Raw genomic sequence first — 26267 nt, 5'->3', positions numbered from 1 at the left:
CTCAACTTTTCATCATATACAACCTGTTCAAGCAACCAGACATATTCAGCAACCACCCTGGAACAGCCAGCCTGGTTTGCACACCAATGACCCTTACTCAGAGGCTATCCCTATATAATAATAATAATCCTTGCATTTGATATAGTGCTTTTCACGTCTTTGAGACACCTCAAAGTGCTTCACAGAATATACTGTAAAGTGAACAGACTGCATTTTTGTGGGCGAAACGCGGCAGCCAATTGCGCACAGCAGTGTCCCACAAACAGTTGTGGATTGAGTGACCAAATTATTATTTTTTTTCTTTAGCAATTATTATCAAACAACTCGCATTTATATACTGCCCTCCATGCCGGACAGTGTCCCAGAGCACTTAACAATGGTGGAACCCGATGGCGAGCCAGGGAGTGGAGGAAGGTGACCAAAGGCACGGTCAAAAAGGAAGGTCTTCAGGCGCAACCTGAAAATGGGGAAATGGGGGCAAAGCAAAGGGATTGAGGGAGGGAGTTCCATAGCTTGGGGGCGTAGTGACTGAAGGCGTGGCCGCCGATGGTGGAGTGGAGGATTTGAGGGTCAAGGAGGAGGCCGGAGCCAGTAGAGCGGAGGCAGCAGGTAGTGCTGTGAGGAGAGAGGATGTTGGAGAGATAGGAGGGTGCCGAGGAATGGAGAGATTTAAACACTAGAGTGAGGATCTTGAAGTTGATCCGCTCTCTGACAGGAAGCCAGTGGAGTTTGGCAAGGACTGGAGTAATCGGAGTACAGCGTTTAGTGCAGATGAGAATGCGGGCGGCAGAGTTTTGAATGAGTTGAATTTTGTGAATAGTGGAAGGGGGGTGGCAGAGTCTGGCAAGAAGGGCGTTAGAGTAGTCCAGCCAAGAGGTGACGAAGGCATGGAAAAGGGTTTCAGCACATTGTGGAGTGAGGTATTGTTGGAGATGGGCAATGTGGCGGAGGTGGAGGAAAGCGGTCCTGATCAGGGACTGGATGTGGGGGAGGACGGATAAATGGAGAATCAAACCTGACGCCTAAGCTGCTTACGGGTTCAAAAAGTTTTAAGGACAGTTCCTTAATGGTGAAATGCTAAGATCTAGGGAGGAACAAAAGAGTTTTGGTGTCCAAGTATACAAGTCATTAAAAGCTAGTGCACAAGTACATAAAGCAATCAAAAGGTTAATGCAATGCTGGCCTTGATCTCAAGGAGGTTGGAATACAAAAGTGAGGAAGTGATGCTTCAGTCTTGGTCAGATTCCGTCTATGGTGCTGCATTCAGCTTTGGGAACCACATTTCAGGAAGGATATGTTAGCCTTGGATGGGGTACAGCGCAGATTCACCAGAAATATACTCGTGCTCAAAGGGTTAAATTATGAGAAAGGTTACATAAACTTGTTTTTTATTCCCTGGAGTTCAGAAGGTTGATGTGTGATCTAATTGAGGTGTTCAAAATGATAAAGAAACTTAATGGGGTAGATACAGAGAAACTATTTCCTCTGGTGAGGGAATCCAGAACAAGGGGGCACAATTGTAAAATTAGAGCTTCGCTAAATTAGGAGTGAAACCAGGAAGCATGTTCTTACACCAAAGGGTTGTGGAAATCTGGAATTCTCTTCCACTAAAGGCTGTGGATGGTGGGTCAATTAGAATTTTCAAGACTGAGATCAATAGATATTTGTTAGGTAAGGGTATCAAGGGATAAGGACAATAATAACAATCCTTGCATTTGATGTAAGACTTTTCACATTGGGAAGATGTCTCAAAGCACTTCACAGGAATCACTGCAAAGTTGTTACTGTATATTATGTAAGTAAACACAGCAGTTACTTTGCACATGCCAATGTCCCACAAACAGCCATGAAGTAAATGACCAATCTTATCTGGGGTATTGTTGGCAAGGAAGAAATTCCCTTTGTTTGAACAGTGTCATGGGATCTTTAACATTCACCTGAACAGGCACAGATAAGGTTAAACATCTTATCCAAATCAACAACCCTTATAACAATGCAGCACACCAGCATTGTATTGGAGAGATCAAAGACTCCACAAATGGGCTGGAACTCACAAACCTCTGACTCAGAGGTGAGAGTGCTACCAGTTGAGGTAGGCTGATACCTCATGTACTTCCGGTTCTTGAAAGGAGTCCTCAGAATCACCACTTGTATTCCTTACTAGGGAATCCCATTCAGAAATATTGCACATGAGAACCCCTATCGTGATTAATCAAAAATGATGCTGCCCAGATTAGATGTTGCATTCACCTACAAAATACACTGTCACTTCACTTTACAGTATATTCTGCAGATGCTCTCTTGCTGTGAAAGGATCTATATCAAATGTAAGGATTATTATGGAGTTGGTTAAGTACAAGTACATTAATTGCAGCAAATGTAACTCTCAGTCTGTAGGACATAATTTTGTTTGATCTGCTGTGTTTCTATTTTTGTTTGCTCGGTTTTGTGGCGTAGCTTCCTTGTACCCTTTCCCCTTGACTCCCTGTGCCAAGCAGAATACCTCAGCCAAGAGAACAGGAGGTGACATATTCACAGACCTCTTGAGCTGGTTGCTGGGAAGTGAGTAAGAGCTTATTGATGTGATTAACCTTTTGTCTGTTCCAATACTGGAAATCACCAGGTGGTGGGCATGGAACCTATCACTCCTTGCACAGCTTGTTAAATCAGCAATGCACTGGTCCACCATCTGCATCCCCAAGTTCATATTGAATTCTTTGCTAGGGCTGAAATTGCAACAAATTTCTTTGATGCTCCTTATACTTAAACATATTACATCGCTCTTAAAGAAGACCTTATTTATTGTAATATCCTCACTCCACATTCCATTGAGATGATTTCCACCCAGGTACTATATACATGCAAATTTGTATTATAGTGTGTATCTTGTTTAATGGAGTTTTTTTTTATCAATGTGAAAGTGAAATGGTCTCTCTGTTGATACAGCTTTCTCACCTGAGCATCTTCAAATGCATATCTTCCTGGGTCTTTCACATTTTGCGTGGTCTTATCGTAGCTTTTGGAGTCTACATTAATGGCACTGGGGGCCCCGGAGGCCAAAAACTCTTGCCAAATTTCTTGAACACGAGATGGCACTTCGCGGATAGGCCTTTTCTTCAGATCCAGAACCGCTAGCCAAAACCTGTTTAAATTCACATAGGACCATCAACACCTTGGCTTTGGTACTAAAAATCAAACGATCAGACAGCAGAAAAGAAAACTATCAAGAATTCCTCTAAAAATGGGAATTATTAGGCTATAGTTACAAACTATAAATCTGATACCGTGTGTCATTCCAATCAAGTAGAACAATCAAATTCATGATTATCTCTGAGAGTCACTGAGAAATTTCAAAGAAGTAATTCCAAAAAAAATAAAAATATTTTAATATTTTAGAGCTTCCAGGAGCCAGAGGGAGATAGCGATAGTGACAAAAAGACATAGCGTAGGATAGAGGTTGGCTCATGCATAGGTAAAGTGACAGGAACACAAAGTTGTTAATAGAGATAATCAGTAGTCTAAAGAGGGAAGCATAATACAGTATTCTAGTTTTAAAGCTTGTATCTCTATTAAATTATTTTATATTATGTTATATTATATCTGTCATGTATATTTTATCATATATATCATTGGGAGCAGGGATTCTCCACACCCAGCTACTGTTAACTCTGCAACCCAAAGCCCTAACGAGTTCTAGCGTGACAAGTAGTAGGGAGCTTGCAGACTAGATATACAGTATAGTATAATGCAATATCCCCACTAATATGGCCTGGCGAATGGATACGAAAACAGTGTGGATAGTGAGTACGAATCAAAAGTTTCCATCCAGAGTTATACTGTCACCACAATACACACGTTATCAACCCTTTTCTCTCTCTATCTCTCTCTGTCTTTCTCTCATTGGTCTCCACACACAGCGATGACACTTTTTTTTCCTCGCAGTCTTTCTCTCTACCAGACATTCTCTGTCATTCGAACTCTGTCTCCGAATCTCTGTTGACTGGCTCTGTCTATCTGACTCCTGTCTTTCTGTCTTGGGTGTTTCTCTCTGTGACTCTGTCTGTCTCTAACTGCCGCTGTGCATTTGAATATGAATGTGCATGTCTCTCTATTCATGTACTTACCTATATCAGATCTGTCCACCTTGTACAAGTTCAGTAAAATCACATATCTGGTTACACCATGCACATGTATACGTACAACTAAAAGTGTCTGCTGACACATCAGTCTGACTTCATTCCACATCTCAGTCCCAATGCAGAAAAGCATGCATGCAGTATTGAAAGACAGTGCTGAGTGTATGTATAGTTATATAGCTAAATATATATATAGTTTTTAGAAATGCTTGATATGAATATACAGGAAATTCCTCATACATAGAGAAATTAAGATCTGGATATTGAAAAGTGATGTAGCCTTTGTAAATTATAATTAGTATTTTTCTGCTTACCTGATTAATGCTTCAGCTGAACATGAAATGGAAGACATCACCACTATTTACTTAATCTCAATTTCAGTTTGTAAACTTCTACAGAGAATCTCCTCATGCTAAGACCCTGAGACATTCCACATACAGTAAACATACCGCAGGTTTTCAGAGCTGAACTCGGACTCCACAAACTTGAGAAACTGCTCTCTCCCTACAGGATCTTTCAAAACTTCATCAATGCAGAAGCCCCATCGCTTCACCCTCTGTGTGTAGGGCTCTTTACTGAAAGCAGAAGGGGAGTCATTTTTAGTGACACAATCAACAATTTGGTGTATGAAGGAGCTAAAGGATTTCTTAAATCATGTAAATTCAGACTCCTTCCACTAACGAGAAGTACACCACAAAGTCCCGCAGAAAATACACTCAAATATGATTTACATCAGACCAAAGTTCCTATTGTTTGACGGGAATTCTACAAGGTTACTTCTTAAGCAATCCAGTTAAGAAATACTAATAAACCTTAATACATAAATATCTTAGTCTTTTAGACCTGTTTTGAAACAACTCTGTCGAACCTGATATGACCAGAATATGCAGTCTCTGTGATAAGATGCTGAATTCGGTGATGCCAAATTGAAATGAGACATTTTTCCCTCTTAAATAGAGGTAATTTCTCTCTATTTGTTGCATATAAGTTGAGACCCTTATGCACAAGGAATAAACATTTAAGATTCTTTGTGATACAGCATTGAAAGCTCTAAAATTGAACTATTTAGGACTCTAACAACAATTTATATTTATTAGAGGATTGCAGACGTCGGGGAACACATCAAAGTGCTTCACACGGGTGACTGGGAACCCAACCTCAGGAGGGTGGCAAGGAAAAGTGGGCACTGAAAGCATGGTCAGAAAGATGGATCTTTAAGGTGGGTTTTAAAAGTGGAGACGAGTGGGCGAGGAGATTGAAATTCTAATTTTGATACCACTAGCTGAGTAGAATTGTTACCAATATAATAATAATAATATGGTGAAAGAACATATACCTGCTCAACCCAACACTTCTGTGCACTAAGCAACTTGTCACTATTTCCAGAAATTGAACTTCCTCTCCCTTTCCTTCTTTCACTAAATCCCTATACACCCACAGACAAAAAATGATCAATAATTTCATAGCTGTTTGAGATATTGCTGCTCACAAATTGGCTGCTGCAATTATCTACAAAAAACAGTCAATACACTTCACAGTAAATCCTACAAAGGGGCTTGAGACGTCCTACCAATCATTATTATGTAAACCATTATTATGTAGTCCTTATTGTGTAAAACCAGATGCCATTCTAGCCACAGGGATCAGATTCCCACATATGATCTGTTTCTACATTTAGCAGCAAGAGGAATCGTTCATCCAAAGATTGCTCGATTAATTGGAAACCTCTCACCTAACGCCTGAAGTAATGTCAGGAAATTAATAGCAGTTCACCAGGCCAGTAAGAATATTTAGTCCCTTGAGCATGTACAGCTGGGGATAGACTGACCCGATTCTAGGTGCTTCTGAATTTAGAAAACAAATCAGGCTTCAAAAACAAATATGAAATTTGGCACAGTTGTCATCCCTACCACATGCCCTTCTTGAAAATCTGCCAGCACTGAAATCACAAGTTGGCTCGTAGATGAAAGAAAGTTATTTGAACAAGAGAGATGGCAAGAACATCATTCCAAACAATCTGCTAACCTCACAGCCCTGTTTCCATCATGTGCTGCCTCCAAAATCCCAAATCCCCAAATTTTGGCAGTAGATATGGAAAACATTGCTTTTAAAGTAAGATGTGATCCTGAATGCAGTGGGTTCGTGAAGTTTATTTTATTTGAATGCAAGTGTGCGTTTTGTTTCTATGTACAAATAATACAAATTTAGATTTCTTTGGGATTCCAGATTGGAAGGTGTTAAATTCATTTTTTTTAATAATAATAAATTAATTAATCCTTGTATTTGATATAGCAACTTATCACGTCTTTGAGACATCTCAAAGCGCTTCACAGAATATACTGTAAAGTGAATTGACTGTATATTTTGTGGGCGAAACGCAGCAGCCAATTGCGCACAGCTGTGTCCCACAAACAGCCGTGGATTGAATGACCAAATAATTATTATTATTTTTTGAAGGGACTGTTACCCCCGGAAAAGTAATCCTCCAAGCGACTAACAACTGGGTTTCTACTTACTGCTAGGTAAAAAAGGAGCGTGTGTAAGGAAACTTGCCTTACGTTTCATACTAACCAGGAATCAAACCCAGGTTCTCTCACTAGCGAGGCGAGTGTTCTAACCACTGAGATACAGGACTCCACAGGATTGTAAAAATAATGATAATCGTTACATTTGATATACAGTAAAATACATTCATTCGTTTAGTGCCTTTCACATGGGAAGGACCTCTCAATTTGCTTGACGATGCTGGCTGGCCACCTGAGCTGGAGGTACAAACTTAAGGGGGTGGGGCCTTTCAAAATGGGAGAAACTATCAAAGTGCTTAACTACAAATATATATTGTGAATTTTGAGGGTAAGTAAGACATCAACAATCTATATAGTGCTTTTCAAGTCCAGCTTTATACAGTTGACTGCAAGCCCGAGCTGAGGAAGTTTGAGGGGAAAGGAGGTGAAACACAATCCAAAGGAAGGATCAATTATTTATTTGCACCTAAAGATTAGGACTGGGAAATTCCCTGGAATTATGTTTGGACAATTTGGAATTGCAGAGCCTTCTTTGCATTTTCATTAACAACTAGTATGTATTGCTTAGCTATTCCATGTAAAATAATGCAGCAAAGCTTTGTCACAGTGATTTATACTTGATATTGCTGGTTTTGCAGGATTTAAAACCTATGGCTTTGGAGAACATGATTTTACTTCTTTCTTAAGTAGTCAGTTATGACTTTGCAGCAACTTTATTGAAACTTTGTTATAATGTCATGTTTCAGATCCATAAAATCCCAATCCAGTCTATAATGAGGCATGATAGTCAGTTTCACTGCATACATGTGCAACAGGCTGACTTCTTCTCTGTCCATGGCCTGGTTCATGCACGCGAAGAAAAAGGCCAACTTCTCATTCATCAGTGCCGCCACCAGCATCACTTCCTTTCTGCTGCTCATGAATAAGGCAGGAAGTGATCTTGTCGATAACCTGATGACCCAGAAGACAGACATTTTTTTTCGCCTTGGAAGCTAAAATGGACTTCCTGCTGATTAGGTCACTGCCAGTGACACTTCTTGCTTTGGACATATGCAGTAAAGCAGGAATGACAACAGCAGCAACAAATTGTATTTTCACATCAGGAGGATGTCACAAGGAGCTGGAAGTGACACCTGGAAGGTAGCTGTTTTAGCGTGAAAGCTGGCCAGAGAAAGAATGGGAATAGGGCAGGGCAGTGCGATTGAAAGTGCACCTTGCTCTGAGAGCTGCTGCAGACTCGATGGGCTGAATGGCCTCCTTTGGCACTGTATATTTCTATGATTCTATGAAGTAAAACATGTTTTCCAAAGCCATAGATTTTAAATCCTGCAAGAACTAACATATTTAAACACAATAACAAAACTATGTGTTATGCATGTAAAAACAGAATAGTACAGCCTAGCTTATTAATAATGCGAATTCAAAAGCACCTCTGCTCTTTCAACTTGTCCATATATAACTCCATGGAATTTCCCGAGAACTCTTTCAGCTATTAATAGAGCCAGTGATACGCACAGATCCAGTAGAGGGCACTGTGGGGGTATGCAACACTATTGGGGTTAGAATTAAGCCTGTAACCATGGACCATTTCTTCCTGTTTTGCAGAGCAACTTATTCAGATCAATTGTACTTTCTGAAAATGCAAACTACTATGAATATTACAAAAAACATCTTCCCAGATTCAGACAAGGCTTTAATCAAAATAATTGTTCAAATACAACATTGGACGAGAAAATATTTAGAGGAATGAACTCTTGATTCATTCACTTGATCAGCTCTTTCTCTATATCTCTAACACCCACCAAAACAACTTTAAATGAATGGTATGCATTACAAAAGAATTGTTAGACGCAGAATTACTTTAAACAATAAGCAAAATTAAAGGTCTTCTTTTCATTGTCCCTATTATTTTGTTAGTCTTTTCAGTTAAGCAAAAAAGCATACTTGTTATTCTTAATGTGGGTGAGTTGAAAGGACCTGGTCTCTGCTGTTTGACCCAGTTTTCTAGAGATTGCACTGAACAAGAACAAACTATGCCTGTAAGTGTCACAGACATGAAACAATCATAAACATCAGCACATTATGCTGAACCAGAAGTGTGTTGGGAGGTAGAAAAAAGACAGTATTAAATTCCCAGTAGAATAAATGCTAAAGAAGAATTTAGGAGAAATCTATTAACTCAGAGAGTCATGGGTGTGGAGTGCCCTGCCAAGTGAGGTGGTAGAGTCAGAGTCCAATGTTGGTTTCAAATGGGAAATATACAGATAATATGAAAATAGAGGCGTGACGGGGTATGAGGATAGGGCAGGTCAATGGGATTGAATGAAAAGCTTGCTCTGAGGGCGATTGCAAACTAGATGGGCTGAATGGCCTCCTCCTATGATGTAAATTTGTATGATTCGATGACTTTAAACTTGTCCTGTCTTGTTCATGTTATTTACACTTAGCATACTGGAAAATGGGGAGAAATTGCTGTCCTTTCAAAGAGTTTAATATTTTCTAAATTTATTTTTCAGTTAGTACAATGGGATATACAATGCAATGCTAATGTAAAAATAATAATAATTCTTGCATTTGACATAGCACCTTTTGATGTCATTGAGATGTCTCAAAACGCTTCACAGGATATAACGTAAGGTGGATTGACTGTGCATTTTTGTAGGCAAAACCCAATCTATTTTTTTTTAATTTTTAAAAAGTTTAACAATTACAAAAAACTTAAAAAAAGTTAAATAGATCAATCAGAGAAAATGCAGTAGTAACATTATTGGAGTTTTTCTTTAATCCAAAATTCAATCTCCCTATTTCTCTCTGTAGTTATTTTACCACCTTGAAATATTGCTTGAAATAATTGTGATGTACTTTACAGAAAGTGGCCTGGAGCAAAAGAGTGGTGAGAAAAACTATTTTAAAGCCTTACCTGGCTTCAAGCTCCCAGAAGGAAATGTCATCTGACATCCATGGATTTGAAGGTTCAGGGGTTACAAGAAATGGGTCAAATTCCATGTACTGTTCTGTGTATCCTATTAAACTGGAGAAGAAATGGACAGTGTGATAGGTAATATAAATGTTAAAGTAGAATCTATGAGGGTAAGATGGTGTGAGCACCAATGTGCCATGCTTCAGCATGGTGATAATAATAGTAATAAACCTCATGTTTGATATAGCACCTTTCCACATCAGGAGGACCTCTCATAGCACTTCACAGAATACGCTATAAAGTATAGTGACTGTGCATTTTGTAGGTAAAATGGCAGGCATTTTGCACACAACAATGTCCACAAAGAGCTATGAAGTGAGTGACCAATTTTATTTGGGGAAACGTTGGACAGAACATTGGGAGAAACTCCCTTCTCTTTTCAAATAGTGCCATAGAATTTTTAGCGTCCACCTGAACAGGCAGATGGGATCTTGTTTTAACATTTCATTCAAAGGACGGCACCTCCAACAATGCAGCGTGCCCAGCATTGCATTGGACCATCATCCCAGACTACATAAGTTCAAAGTCGCCCAACATGGGACTTGAATCTACACATTTCTGACAAAAAGGTGAGAGTGCTACCAACTAAGCCAGATGGTATTATGTAGCTTTTCTGATGCTCCACACAGTGAGTTCCCAATTTTTAGTGGTTGAGGATGCATGAAGCAGAGGAGAGGGTAAATTAAATTTACTCTAATGCCACTCCTTAGTAGTCAATGGCAGAGGTACATCAACACAAGACCAGGAAAAAATTGCAAATAAATTTATCATATCAACAATTGTAACTTTACCTTTCTGCAACTTTTGACATTTTTAACCGATGCCTATCCAACTGCATTTGCCAGAACTTTATCTGTAAAATGAAAGAAGACCCATGTGAGTAAATGCACACAAACCGGAAATGATTGTTTTTATTATTTGAATTGCACATTGGTTTATTGTGACCCACCTGTTGCTGTAATTCGTCTGCTGTTGGCTGCTTGGCTTCTGGTGCTGGCGCATGGGTAGGACTGTGGCCTCGGACATCATTTTGTAATCCATAGACAGACTGCAGTGCAATAGAGAACTGTTACAAAACAGTACCGGCACAATGTGATTAGTTTATACTCCTTTTCACTCCTAGTTGTGCTCATTGTGCACAATAATAATAATCTTCAAATGCAAGGATTATCATTATTGTTACAAAAACATGTATTAACCCAGCACCACAGCAACTGGTTAGTCCATTTACATTTAATTTTAGTAACTTGAGATCCCACTGAGTTCCATATTCAATGTTTAACACTGCCGAAGTTGTCCAATGCTGATTCGAATCTAGTGAGGATATGGCATAAAGCAGGATTATTTCAGCCACTGTGACTTGCCAAAATAATAGTAATAATAACCCTTGCATTTGATATAGCACCTTATCACACCTTTGAGATGTTTCAAAGCGCTTCACAGAATATGTGTTAAGTGAATTAACTGTATATTTTGTGGGTGAAACACAGCAGCCAATTGTACACAGCGGTGTCCTACAAATAGTCGTGGATTGAATAAACACATTTCTTTTTTTTTGGAAGGAATTATTACCCCTAGAAAAGCAAACCACCAATCAACTAACAACCAGGTTCCTACTTACTGCTAGGCAAACAGAGGCGTGTGGAGTAAGGAAACTTGCCCAACATTTCGCCCTGCTGGGAATCAAACCCAGGTCCTCTTGCTTGCGAGGTGAGTACTCTACCCATGACTCTACAAGTCTATAATGTTTGCCTACAAAATACACAGTCACTACACTTTACAGTAGTGCTTTGAGATGTTCTCCTGACTCTATAGTCAAGAGGCTCCAGGCTCTATATCAAATGTAAGAATTATTATTTATGTTTCCACATGCAAACGTCCTGTCACTTTTACACAGCAGTATGATTTATGTGGAATGAGGAGGAGGAGCAGCTTTATTGTTATTAAATTGTGTGGAACATTCTCAATGGGCTAATGCCTACTCCTGCTATTGTAATACTTTAACAAGCCACATTTAGCAATTTGTTCTCAGACAGTGAAGAAACAACCCTGAAAGTCAGTATTGCTCCAATCTCTCAAGGATTTCCGTGTTTGAAATTTACCTTGATCCATTTTATGGCTGAGGCTAACAGCTGTTTTCAAAAGATTTGTCATGTTAAAACTTGTATTTGAACCCTGAGAGGAAATTATGGCTTTGAAATTACTTCAGGTTATCTATTGTGATTTATAATACAATATAGGATACACTGTAAAATTCATGGAGTGATTTGATTCTACACTTATCAGATATTTTGGAGCCGATCATCGCAGACATAGATACCTGTGAGTTACGCCAAGTTGTTGATACTGACACTGAAGTAACAGCCATTGTCACATTATCATTCAATAAAATGCAGCAATTATCGGTTCCGGACAAGAAACAACAAAAACAAATTGCATTTATATAGCTCTCTTCCCTGAGAGGGGTGGAGGGGTGGGGAAGGGGGGTGTGGGTGGGAAAAAGACCGAAGGCACAGTCAAAGAGGAAGTCTTGAAACAGACCTTGAAGGAGGCAAGGGTGGGGGCAAGGCAAAGGGATTCCAGGGTGGTGTTCCAGAGGGTGGGGGCAGAAAGGCTGTAGGCTTGACCACTGGGGATAGCTTTAACCCTGGTACCAGCTATGTCATTGGGCTGAGTGGTGTGTGACATAGAACCTATTCTATTTTAATGGAAGGGCACCGTGAGCAAGCAAGACAACTGTACAGTTAGGACAGTCCTACCCATTTAAGACTTTGTCTTGCAGGGTTGAAGACACATCTACACCTCTAAGTGCTTGCATTTGATATAGTGCCTTATCACTTCTTCGAAACATCTCAAAATGCTTCACAGAATACGCTGTAAAGTGAATTGACTTAAATTAAAGTGAATACATTTTATGGGCAAAACACGGCAGCCAATTGCGCACAGCAGTATCTCACAAACAGTCGTAGATTGAGTGACCAAATTATTATTAATAGTATTATTTTTTAAAGGGATTATTACCCCCCCGGAAAAACAATCTGTCGATCAACTGATAACCGGGTTCCTACTTACTACTAGGTAAACTGCAACATGTGGAGTAAGGAAACTTGCCCAAGTTACGTTTTGCTCAGGAACGGAACCCAGGTTCTCTCGCTGGCGAGGCAAGTGCTCTAACCACTAAATTACAGGACTCCACAATTACTGTGGAGTTGTGGATTACCATGGAGCAGCCTGACCTTGCCAGACATAGCAAGATCAAGTATAGTATCCGTTCTTATCAGCACTTCTTGTGCTGTGAGTTCTGCCTTTGAGGTCTCAGATCGGTATAGTTGCCGCCATTCTGAGCCTCCTCATGCTTTATTCATGGCACTAGATGCAGCTGAAATACCAGCCGTCAGCCCGTGTTGGCTGGGATCGGGATTGCAGCACTGACGATTCTGAGGAGTTTAATCCGCCTTCACATTGAAGAGCAAAGAACCTGGAACACAGACCTACCTTGAGCCCTTGGTCATCGGCTCAGACCACGATTGCTCGGGTCAGAAAGGCAATCCAGCCAACTGACTTGTTTGAATGGTCATGATGCAAGGAATCAGGTTCCTATTACCTTTCAATGATTTGGGACCCAGATTTGGGTGGGTATGGGTTGCCAGGGGGTGGGTGGGGGGTGACCTGAGTTCGCATTTGAGGAACATGAATCAGTTTAATTCGGCTTATTGTGAGGTGAGTGGGGACAACTTCGCTCACCAAAAAAAATTAAATCCCATGAAACAATCACCCCTCCTTTCCTCCCAGGTAATGTTCATGCTATTTTGAATAACATTACAAACATTGTTCTCAACACAAATTCCAATACATTGTATCCCGAATTGTAAGCATCTTCTTTAGTTGCATTTGTTTTGTGTGAAAATATTGATTTGCCTCTGTCCCCCACCCCCTAGCCCCGCACACAAAAAACTTCACCAAAGTAGAACATTTTTCTGTGTTTCATATGATTCTGTATGAGATCAACAAGCTTTCTAAGGCAAGTCCTTTAATACTGGAAAGCACAGTGCAGAATAGCAGCATGGAGATCTGTGCCTGCAGGAAGTGAATCTCAACCAGTTCTATAGATAGCAAAATATATGAAGGGACATTTACCACAACACACATCTTGTTTCAATGTGAAAACTGGTAGGTTCTCTGAGGTAGTCTTAGAATTAAGGTAAAGCATACATCAGTATTGCTCTCGGTACATGATCACCTGAAAGGTGAACAGCTATTGAATCTGAACAAAATATCATGGCTGTAATACACGCAGCAGCCAGTACTGAGACAGACAAACCTTGTTAACATTTCCAGCACAATATGGTTCAGGATATTACTTCATTATAAATCTTTGCAGAAACAGTCTGACTTATATTTTCAGTTCAATCCTCTAGAGAAAGTACCATTGTACCAACAGAATATACCAACAGAAAACACACCACTGTGTTTGTTAAAGAAGTGGTGTTAAACTTGTACTTTACTGAATATAATGTTTCATTTTTTCTCTTTTGGATTACATGGAATAAATATAATGGAACTTATTGCGTTTCCACCATGATTAAATTCCAGGTGTTTCTTCTCCCATTCCAGAATCTAATCCATGTTAGGAACTTTATCCCCTGGTGTTTGACTCGTGAAAATGACATCAACAACAACTTGCACCACCGCCCTTCACCTCGGATAACATCTCGGGAGCACTTTCCAGTGGCAGGGTCAGATACCGGTCAATGGACTACGCACGGTAAGTCTTTAGGTGGGATTTAAAAACAGGGGACATGGCAGATGGATTGAAGCAGGGAATTTCAGAGATCAGGAGCGTAATTGTTGAAGCACTCTGAGGTGCTACTCCGCATGAAGGGCAGTGGAAGTTGTTGTTGGTGAACTATCCTTGTAATGTGAGCGTGTTTTCATCTGTGTATAAAATATTAAACATGATTTTTCTATTTTCAAGTCAGAGATGCGCAACTTAAATCTTGCACTTATGACGTAACTGTCTGTACTAATGTTTTCACCTCCTTTTTGATCAACTATTTCTTACACCATCCAGTCTATGGAAAATGACAGGGAGAGGAAAAGGCTAAATGCGTTCCAGATATAGAAACTATCAAAGAATGCAGCATACTATGGGTCTCCACACAGCTCTTTATGTCAGCTATGCTATTGTGGGGTGGGGCTGAGAGGAGACTGGAAACCTATCTAAAGAAGGTGGCTTCAGAATAGAAGTGGCCATTAACTAATGCTGTCATCCCACACATCCCAATGTGAAGATGCACAGCCAAAATGGCCTGATTCTCCTCAACTGACTGTTCAATCTCCTTGTCAGCTCAGTCTGTGTCACTGCAGATGTTAATGCTGGTGATAATGTCCTGTGTATTTCAGATGGATTTATTTCACCCTAACCCACGTCTTCCTGTTGTGCTGTGTTGGCATCAGAAGAACAGCACCAGCTGCTAGGAATCTATCATAGGTTGATTCATAGTCATTCATGATTATCAATACACGTTTGCCTCTTGCCAACAGCTCTGTACCTTTGGCTCGGATTTCATCAACCTCCCCGGCCGCTTGCTCAAGCTCAATCAAGTGGTGCACAGCCAAGGACATTCTGCTTAATTCTGAGCTGAATTTCAAAATTCACAACCAGTCCATTGCTAAGATAATCTTCTTGCATCTCCAGAACATAGCTCCCTTATATTCTTATCTCATCAAGCTTAAATTTATCCATGCTTTCCACGCATCAAGTTTAGTTTTTTTCAATGCCCTCCTTGCCAGCTTCCCTAGTTCCTATCTCCTGAACTCTACAGCCTCCACCATAAGGCTGAGTACCCATGACTCCCTGCCTTGCCAAACTCTTTTGGCTTCCTGTATCGCAAAGGAGTGAAATCTATTCAAATCCATCCATGGTGTTGCCTCACTTTTCCTAAGCAATCTTCTCCATTCATATATTTTACCCTTTACCTTCCGCTCTTGTCTATTCTTGGCTACCCATTCATTTCACTCCACTGTTAAGTGTCTAAGCTTTTGGTCACCATATCCCAAGTCCTCTGGAACTCTCTTCCAAAATTACACTGCCCTGCTATTCTCTTTTTTCCTGCAAATCTCCTGAAAATATTTCTCTTCAACTGTCCTTTAGTGAGGGATTCTTTGCACTTTATCTTGGCCACAGTTATATTTCTCAAGCCCTTTGAGGTGTTAAAATGTACACGACTAGTTGGACCAAATGCCTGTTTCCGTGCCATATTATTCCATGTAATTGCCTTCAAGTCAGTTATTTCACTCCTTCCCTCTCTTTCAAAGTATATCTGAAGTCTTTCTTCTTTGACCGCAATGTATTAACTTCCCCCCCACCACTGCGCACTCCCTACCTCCCCACACCCCATTGACCCTCACTCCTCCCAAATCTAATCCCCATCTTGAGTCCAAAACCTTCGACTGTCTTGGGCTGTCCTCCAGAAGTGAAAAGCACTATATAAATGCACTTTGTTGTTGTTGGTGTTGTACATACAATCATTAAATTCACTACTTTTTAACTTGCTGTCGATTTTGAATTAAGCCATTCAATCATCACACAACAAAAACATGGCTTTATATAGTGCCTTTCACACAGGGTAATGTTTCAGAGCGCTGAATCAGTAATAACTGCAGTTGCCTAATGGTCTGAACGTGAGAACAACGGCCTATGTAAGTGTGGACAAACTGATAAAGTGGAGGTCTAACATTAGGAGGTGGACCATGTGGTGATAAAGGCAAAAGCCCTCAGGTATCCATTTTGGGAACTGGCATGGAGTCACTGAATGTTTGGATGAGCAGGGAGCCCTGCAGCTGAACACCATTTCGAGGGGTTGGCATAACTTCAACTGAGGGTTTAATGATGGGAGAAAAAAACATGAAGGAAAAGATTATGTTCTTCTGCCAAAAAAGAAATGCTGCCCGCAGGGAGCCCAGAAGGAGGAAAAAAACATGCCAGGGAGCTTGCAGAGTTTCAGAAAGAAAGTTTCAGAACAGACACTGGAAAAGGACATTGCAAGTTTTCTGTATATCTGTGAATCAGATTAATAATAAATAATAGTAATAAGATAAAATAATAGTAATAATTATTAAAATAATAATCCTTGCATTTGTTCTAGCACCTTTAATGTTGAAGAAGTCTCTACAGGATTTACTATGAAGTGCATTGACTGTGTATTACCTCGGTATTGGTAGCTAATTTGTAGACAGCAATGTCCCACAAACAGAATGTATAAAATTGTGACTTGTTGATATCAATTTAAATAAGTAATCAATGTGAACTATTAAAATACTGATATGTTAAATTTGAAATTGTAGTACAAATAACTGCAAGAGATAGTGAAAGCAATGTAAAATTTCTGGAAGCTCAGTCTAAAATCCTCAGGGTAAGTAACTCAGGATGAATTGAGAAATAAAGCAGAGGGGAATATGCTGCATAAAAATGCTTTTAAGGGTCAACCGGAGAGAGTTCAAGTTAAATATTTATGGTACAGATGTAGGTCAGAATTGAAACTGGAAATAAACTGCTATTAAGAGGAAAGTCAGAAATAGATGTAGTGAGAGAGAAAGATAACGTATAAGAACACGGGAAAGGATAGAGATTAGAAAATATAGATAACATATTAAAAGATAAATCAATTAAAACAAAACTTGAAAAAAGTATGTTTTTGGATATGTTCCTACTTTCCTACTATGTTTAAAAACATTTGGTTCTTAAAGAAAAGAGAAGTGAGAAAAAAAATGGGGAAATAGGTAATAGCCCCTAACTATTTAAGGGGAAGCTAGATAGGTACATGAGGGAGAAAGAAATAGAAGGTTATGCTTGAAGGCTTAGTTGAGGAAGGGCAGGAGGAGGCTCATGTGGAGCATAAACACCGGCATAGATCAATTCGGCCGAATGGCCTGTTTCTGTGCGGTATATTCTAATGTATTCTAATGTAATAAGTTTAATTGTTTAAACAAATTTACTGTAGAAGATAGTGCTATTCAGTTTGCGTAATTGGAGAAATAGAATATTCATTTGGGACACGAAAAGTAATTTATAAAAACTGCTGTGTTTGAATATTCATGAGGCAACACAGCAGATGGACAGTGTTCAAGAACACTACTTAAGGAAATGAAGGTAAAGCTAGGGGGAGCTGTGGTTGAATCTGTTTTATGCAGTTCATTAAATACGGATGTAGATGATTAGGAAATAGCTAATGTTCCAATTTTTATAAAAGGCCAGAACTGTGATCTTGGGAATACTAGGTCTGTTAGCTTGACATCTATAGTAGGAAAAACATTTGAGACAATTAAAAAGGAGCATCAATTCAAAAGCATTTAACTAAAATTTACTCTGTTGAAGATGTAAAAGAAATGGTGGAAAATGATAGTGTGGTGAATGATATACATCTGCATGTTTAAAAGACATTTGATAAAATATTCCCCAAGAGATTTACAGCTGATGTGAAATCACTTGAGACCAAGGAGGAATTTAAAAATTGGATTATAATTTAACTAAATAACAGGACACAAAAGGTAATTTGCAATAGCAGTTCTGGTTGGGTAACTTTCACCGACATTATACCTTAGGGCTCAATCCTGGGTGCTCTGCATGAAATTTGTAAATGATCTTAATGAAGGTATTAATGGTCAGATACCATGTTTGCATTTGCAGGTGGTATAACATTGTGTGAGGGAAAAGGGTCATTAAAATTATGAAAATCATAAATTACGTGTATAATAATAATCTTTATATTTGATATAGTATCTTTGATGTCAGGAGGACGTCTCAAACACACAGAATATACTGCAAAATGTAGTGACTGTATTTTGAAGGCAACAAAGCAGTCAGTTGGTGCACAGCGATTTTCCACAAACAGCTTTGAAGTGAAAGACCAATTGTATTTGGCCAGGACACTGGAAGAAACTCACTTCTCTTTTCGAATAGTGCCCTAGGAAATTAAAAGCCCACCTGAGCAGGCAGATGGGACCTTGGTTTATCATCTCATTCAAAGGATAGGACCTCCAACAATGCAGTGCTCCACCAGGACAACACTGGAGCCTCAATTTAAACAAATTGTTTAACCTTGTTTTTATTGTGGAACTGGATAATACGAAGTACAAAAATACAAAAATAGCCAGAAATGTACAATTTTTTCCCATTCCTGCTTACTAGATGGATGGTTTATCTACAGAGCACTGCACATTTGGAATAGACTCTGGAAAGTACATAGATTTACATGGAATGTACAGCAAGGAAATAGGCCATTGAGCCCAACTAGTTACCATAAGTAATTATTACGGAATCAATGAAATTCTTTTTTAAAAAATAGCTGGAAACTAGCTATCCTCTCAATGTCTTTCAGAGTTTTGAAAACATTATCCCCTCTTAACCTCTCTGTTCCAGTGAAAACAACCCCAATTTTCAAACCTTGGAAGAAAAACAAGGAAGTGCTACTGCGGTTGCATAGAGCTGTAGTCAAATCTGATCAGGAATATTATATTACGTTTTCAATGTCCAGTCTTAGGAACAATATACTGGCCTTGGAAGCTGCCCAGCGACAATTCACCAGCTTAATAACTTGGATGAAAGGCTTAGCTACGATGTAGTTTTCGGTCATGCAGCCCTGCTCTCTTGAACTCCATCCCAGAGTTCCTCTGCCTCACTCCACTCTTTCAAAGCCCATCTCAAAACTTACCTCTTTGACCTGGATTTCGGTCATCATTCCCTCCACACCCCTTTGAATTCTACCCTCAGCTTGGGTGCCCATCCAGCACTGTGAAGAACTTTGAGCATCCTCCCAATGTGAAAGGCGCTATATAAATGTAAATTGTATTGTATTGTACTTTCTGTGTGAACCTACACTGTACCTTTTCCACGGCTTTGATGTTCTTTTTGGAATTAAATGTCCAGAACTTCACTCAGCACTCCAACTACAGTGATAAAGCCCTGCGGGACACAAGCCCATATGAAGGGGGCTATATAAATGCAAGTTGTTGTTGTTGATCAAAGCAATGTCTTGTATATATTTAACATAACTTGTTTTTGTATAGAAGCTGCAACCTGCAATGACTGAATAGTCTTCATTTGTTGCTATATTTGTATTTTCATAATAGCAAATTACAAGCTGTCCATAATTGTCACCTGACAACCCCTCCCCATCCACGCCCGCACACATACACACAAACATATATACAGACCACAAGGTGAGATAATAACCTTGAATTTACCCTAAGGTACTGGTATATTGTTTTCAATAAAATACTCTGTGAAGTTAATGTGATGCTTTTATTGAGCTTTGTATCTGGGTCGTCCTGTCTGTGAGTTTCAGTGCAGATGGGAAGCTCCACTATTCTCCATGTCATTGATGCATGATGAGATTCACAATGAAGGATTAATGACTGTAGCTTAATATGTAGTGAAATCGCCAGCTGAATACCTGATGATAATGTGCCCAGTTTATCTCACTGAATGTTAATTAAACTCTCAATAAGGGGAGTTGTGTGAATGCACAAAGATGGACAACGTGAGTTCAGCTGAAGGAGGGATGTGAATTTCAAAAAGTTTGTTTCAAAAGTGGTCTTTCTTATTTTCTCTCCCTGCTTCCAGCTCTGACTTCCTCAACTTTCCGAGCCTCTCTAGCTCATTAAATCAGTGCAAACACTTGGCTTGCAGTTTGATGTTTAGCTCTCTTTCTGCCCTCACATCCAGACCCTGATCAAGACCGTTTTACTGTATCTTTACCACATTGACTGCCTCATCCTTATCTCCCACCCAATGTTGCTGAAACTCTTATTCATGCCTTTGTACAATAAAGGTGATGGAAAGAAAACGAAAAGAAAGAATGAATCAATGAAGAGGTTATATTAAAGTGAAGGAAATAAAAATACTGTAATCTTGAAATTGGAATGTGGGAAAATGGCACATAAAAGTGAAGCTTTCAAAAATTATAGAGTTAATGCTGACATATAAACAGCTTTATTGCTGTAATATTCATGTTTATTTTAGTATCACAGTGTGAGCACAAAAAGCCTTTCCATATTGAAAATACTCTTTTGTGTTGGAAGGATGAAAGTATGTGATTGTTGAATCCAAGATATACTCTCAGTTAATCCTGGATTGTGTCTTCTTTGATGAGTTATATATAACCATATAAACCTGTCTAACACAATACCATGATGTTATGAGATGCTTTGGGTATGAAACAAAGTTGACTTGAGTAGTTCTGTGCAGAATGAAGTCTTTTGAAACAGGCATAATTCTTTCTATCAATCAGATTGCCTCCAGCATGGGGAGTTATACTGTCTCCTGGTATGGCATGCTGCCTGGCAATACTGAGTGATAATACCTATTTGTGTGTCAAAATAAGATAAGTATGTCCAGCATTTCATCTGAAAATAGCAACACAAGGGGTTATGTTTTGCTCAGGAGACAGCCAGGCTGGAGACCACAAGTAGCCCTGTCACACATGCAGTTGATATCCTCCTGTTTATATCTGATACTTAAAGTCCATCATTCATAGAATCATGGAATGCTACAGTACAAAAGCAATCCATCACATCTGTGCTGGTGCTTTTCTCTAGACGAATAACCTAATCTAATCCTATTTTTCTATTCACTCCCCATAGCTTTTAATATTACTCTTTTTCAATCTTTTATCTCCTCAAATGTCAAGTTACCAATTATTAACTGTGTATTAACTCTGTCTTGAAGACTTCTATCATGTCACCCATGAGCCCTCTTGTGCAAAAAAGCCTACATGCCCCCCGCACGCCCCACCATCGAGGTCAGGCCTTCAGATTTTCTGCTCCGACTCTCCAGAACTCCATCCCAGAGTCTCTTTGTCTCACCTCCTTCAAGGTCCATCTCCAGACTTTCCTCTTTGACCCCACCTTCAGCCATCTTCCCACCCCCAGGCTCCTTGGCCACCACCCTTCCCAAATCTAACCCCGAACTCAGGTCCAAACTCTTGACTGTCTAGCACCTCAGGATATCCTCCTGATGTGAAAGATGCTATATAAATTCAATTTGTTGTTGTTGTTCCCAAATCTTTTTTCATAACTGAAATGCGTCAACACTAGTAACATCCGAGTGAATCTGCACTGTGCTTTTTAAATGTAAACATTATTTCCTTGATTTATATCCTTCACCTCTGAATATAAAACAAAGGATTCTGTCTACCTTGTTTTGGTGTACCTGTGCTGTCAGCTTCAACGATCTTAAGATGAATTTTCTTTACCTATCCTTGCTACCTATCTGTACGTCTTCGCGTTGTTTGACATTTAGTCAAATTTGAAATTCATCTGCTCGCTCTGCTGCAAATCCTGCAAATCAGATTTTGAAATACTATAAGTCCTCTTGCAGTATTTCACAATCTTCATTAAAGTTGGTGTCTAAAATCAATAAGAACAGCCCCAACACAGGCACCCAAGAAATGCCACTTACTAGATGTTTCCAGTTTGAGAAACTTCCTTCAACCTCCTACCCTTTGCTTTCTGATCTCCAACCATTTCTCTATCCAGATGGCCACATTTCCCTTTAATCCCATGTGTCAGAATCTATCTCATAAACCTCTTAGGTGGTACCTTCAAATCCTTTTCGAAAATCCATATAAATCCATATTGCATTTTCGTGCTCTATTTGTGGATTGAGCCATACTTAAATGCTCCTAATCCATGTTGTGGAGCTGGGAGAGTGAAAAGAGCTAGTTAGGAATAATGGACACTAAAATTCAAAAAGGTCAGAGGTGGAATGCAGAGGACTTTTCTAGTCTTGCACCTTCATCATTTCTTAATAATTCGAACAAAAATTCAAAGTAAGCACTTTTGCTGTGGCTTCAGTTATCAGTGCAAGACTGACACGTGACAGAGCCTGCAATGATACAAAAAATAACACTTGTTCAATCCTGCCCAACACTCACTACTCGCACAAAGATTGCTACTGTTGGAAATAGGGCAGGTGCAAATGAGTCTGAAATTGTCTGAATTCCAACCAAATTTACATCTTTAATTTGTTTGGCATTCCTTTCAGTGCCTTGGAACATCATCCCGATGTGAAAGTCACCATACAAATGTCATTTGTTGTGGTTGCTATTGTTGTAAAGGAGGAGGAGGGGGGAGATATACCTTCCATTCTCTTGCAATATCCTACCTCAAACCTGGCCTAGTTCCTTTCACCCTATCTTTTGCCTGTTTTAATCACCTCCTTAATCCAAGTATTAAAAACTCCTTTTGGAGACAGGCAAATAGATTAATCTGTCCTTTAGGAATAGTTGTGTTGCCTTTTAAAACATCAGTTTCAATTATATATATATATATACTTGTTCAATGTAATGAGTTTCTTTTATTCCCCAAAAATTATATTTTTGCACTGTTTGTAAAATACTATGAGGTGAATCTTTCTCCCGTCGAAAAAAAATCACATTGTAAGAAAACGTTGCCACCAGGTCTAGTAAATGTCCTGGCAGGGGGGAAATATTTTCCATTTGTTCCTTTGCAAGAAATAATTGGAATGACTTCAGTTTTCGCAATTGACTAATTTTGCAGACCTGATACACTTCTATAACCCTTCTATTTTCAGTGAAAGACACCCCTATCACCCTTCCCAGTTTCTGGATACCTGTGACAGGTTGCAGCCAAATGCACTGTAACAGTGAATTCATTAACAGCACACTCACATTGTGACTAATTCAACATCACTGTGAACTCACTTACTGCACAGTGGCAATGAGAAACTACATGATGCAACCCATAGACACACAGTTGCAATAATAATGAGAGCTGTAAATGGGAGCAATACTGAACAGTTTCTTCCGTATAAAATGACGCAAATAACAAATGAGCTTATTTTAGGAACAGTGTTGCTTCTGAATTGATCGGTGGCCTTCTGCTGAATTTCAACTCATTAGCAGCACATAATTTAGAATAAAATGAGCTACAAATTGTTAAAATTGTTTTAGAGTATTATTTCAGTCTGTGAAACATTTCAAACTATATATGTTTACCCACACATTTCCACTTTTATTAAGAAACAATACTAAAATACTTCCTTGATTCATGGATTTAAAAATATTCAATTTAACTCCGAAAGGTGACGCCTGTGTCATTTATGATAATTCTACAAGTCTTTACTTGTGGGACTACGCAAAAAATTTCCACCACAGGTAGCTATAGAACAGAAATATAAAAAGAGAATTTTTTAGTGCAGAAAGAGGCCATTCAGCCCATCTTATCTGTGGTCCCATAATCTGTTTATTTAAATTGGTCTATTTATGAATCCCACTTTCCAGCTTTTCTGCTGTATCTCTTAATATATTCACTATAAGAACCTGTAGAAATTATGATGTTTTGGTGTCTTGAAATAAATATCAGCTGATGGACACTGTTGAGGAAGTTAAAGACACCAGGATTGTGACTAACTCAACACTTCAATTAAAGGATTCTGAAGGAAACAAGAGTTGCAATTTCTGTGTGTTCGGAAAACCAACAAAACCTCAAGACTGAGACTCTCCTTCAGTTGCTTCCAGATTTTTAGATACATTTATATAGTAATTGCACTATAACACAGCTATCTTGTAGTAAAGGGTTCTTACCTTTCTTGTTTTGTGAGGGTTTCTCATTCGGGAAGATTTCTTGATATCCACTTCTGTAGTATTTACACATCCTGGCTAAAAGGTAAAAGTAACAATTAGTTTAAATTCAGAAATAAATCTTACCTTTTCATATATAAGTTCTCTGCTCCACAGATAAGAATAAATAATAATAATCCTTAACAACAACAACAACTTGATTTATATAGTGCCCTCCACGCCGGACGGCTTCTCAGAGTGCTTTACAGTAACGGATCCAGGGACCTAGCCAGAGGGAGGGGGAGGAAGGTGACCAAAGGCGCGGTCGAAAAGAAAGGTCTTCAGCAGAGACCTGAAAATGGGAAGGGAGGGAGCGAGACGAAGGGAGTGAGGAAGGCAGTTCCTCACTCCCTTCCTTACCAAATCCTTACATTTGGTATAGTGCCTTCCATGTTGGGAGGATGTCCCAAAGTGCTTTACAGGTTACACTGTAAAGTGCAGTCACTGTGTGCTTTGTGGGCAAACATGTTTTGTGGACGAAGATACCACACATAATAGTCCATAGAAGGTTTGAAACCCTCTTAAATTCCAGTGAAACAATATAACACTTTTCGAAACTGGTAATAAGATTGTCCTGTACAATGTTGGACCCGAAAGATTCTTACAGCCTTCGTTTTACACAAAGAAACATCAATCTTAAATTTTCTGTAATTTGTCTGGAATTAAACGAAGACTTGGGAAATGGAATGTTTCTAAAAAGAATAAAATGAGTAATGTCCTTGATCAAAGCTGCAATACAAAGAAACAGCCAGAATATCAGTCAGTAAAGGTGCCAATGCTGCCTTGTTATGCTTGAGAGGAAGAAAGAAAGATGAGGAGATAGGAATATCTATCCGATTTTCTAAATCCATTACTGCCTTCCAAACCCATCTGCCAATTCACACCATTACATCTGAAGAGATGTTGGAAGTATAATGGTTCATCAGGATCATCCCATGGGTGCCCCAGCTAGAAGTTAATTGTCACGGCTGCAGGAGAGAGTGATTGGAAACAATTTATAGAATTGAACCAGTTTGTTCCAACCAGGGTAGAAAGTCAAGACACAAATAACGTTTCACTTTAAAAATAAAACAAATTTGTTAACTCTTACTGTGCAGAGTACCACATTGGTTGTTATTTGCAATACTGCAAACCAGATATATTAATTGTGACTTCTAGTTTAAGAACATAAGAACATAAGAATTAGGAGCAGGAGTAGACCATTCGGCCCCTCGAGCCTGCCCTGCCATTCGATAAGATCATGGCTGATCTTCTGATTAACTCTAATTACCTGCCCTATCCCCATATCCCCTAATCCCTCTATTTTTTAAAAAAATCTATCTTGAAAATGTTCAAGGACTGAGCATCTACAGCCTTCTGAATGAAGAAATGTTTCCTCAACTCTGTTCTAAAAGGCTGACCCTTAATTTTAAGACTGTGACCACTGGTTGTAGATTCTCCTACCAGGGGAAACAGACCCTCAGTGTCTACTTTATCCAGCCCTTTAAGAATCTTATATGTTTCAATAAGATCTCCCCTAATTCTTCTGTACTCTAGAGAATACATCCCTAATTTATTCAGCCTATCCTAATTTGTAAATATTGGATTTCAAATACACTAGGGAATACACCAGCAGACAATTTACACGCAGCAATGTCTCCTCAAATAGTCAAGAAATGAATAGCCAATTTGAGGGGGAGGGGGATTGTTGGCCAGGACATTAGGAGAAACAACCTCTTTTTGAATATATTTCAATATTTAATGTTCACCTGAACAGGCAGACAGTACCTTGGTTAATGTTTCATTCAAATGATGGTACTGCCAACAATGCAGGGCACTTCTGGCATTGTATTGCTGTGTCAGCCTAGATTATGAGTTCAAAGTCCTAACACGGGCATTGAACCCCCAACCTTCTGACTCAAAAAGTGAGTGAGCTAACAAGTGAGCCAGGCTGACATATTAAATAATGGATAATAATGGACAAATAATAATAATAATAATCCTT

The 26267-nt window shown here is 39.2% G+C and overlaps 1 protein-coding gene across 3 annotated transcripts in view; it reads right to left on the bottom strand.

Moving 5' to 3' along the window:
* The window catches only part of LOC103178921 (regulator of G protein signaling 7), a 285543-nt gene that overhangs the window by 14048 nt on the left and 245228 nt on the right, over window positions 1-26267 (bottom strand). For all 3 annotated transcript variants that reach the window (XM_042333318.1, XM_042333320.1, XM_042333319.1), the window contains exons 10-15: window positions 24248-24322; window positions 10591-10689; window positions 10433-10494; window positions 9582-9692; window positions 4586-4711; window positions 2956-3142 (exon numbers count right to left, since the gene is read on the bottom strand). In XM_042333318.1, coding sequence (XP_042189252.1) covers window positions 2956-3142; window positions 4586-4711; window positions 9582-9692; window positions 10433-10494; window positions 10591-10689; window positions 24248-24322 — 660 coding nt within the window. The remainder of the gene's footprint in view (window positions 1-2955; window positions 3143-4585; window positions 4712-9581; window positions 9693-10432; window positions 10495-10590; window positions 10690-24247; window positions 24323-26267) is intronic.

Source organism: Callorhinchus milii, unplaced genomic scaffold, assembly GCF_018977255.1.
Source record: "Callorhinchus milii isolate IMCB2004 unplaced genomic scaffold, IMCB_Cmil_1.0 Scaffold3, whole genome shotgun sequence".
Lineage (NCBI taxonomy): Eukaryota > Metazoa > Chordata > Chondrichthyes > Chimaeriformes > Callorhinchidae > Callorhinchus > Callorhinchus milii.
The sequence above is the reverse complement of the archived record's forward strand: the minus strand, read 5'-3'. Positions and strand labels throughout refer to the sequence as shown.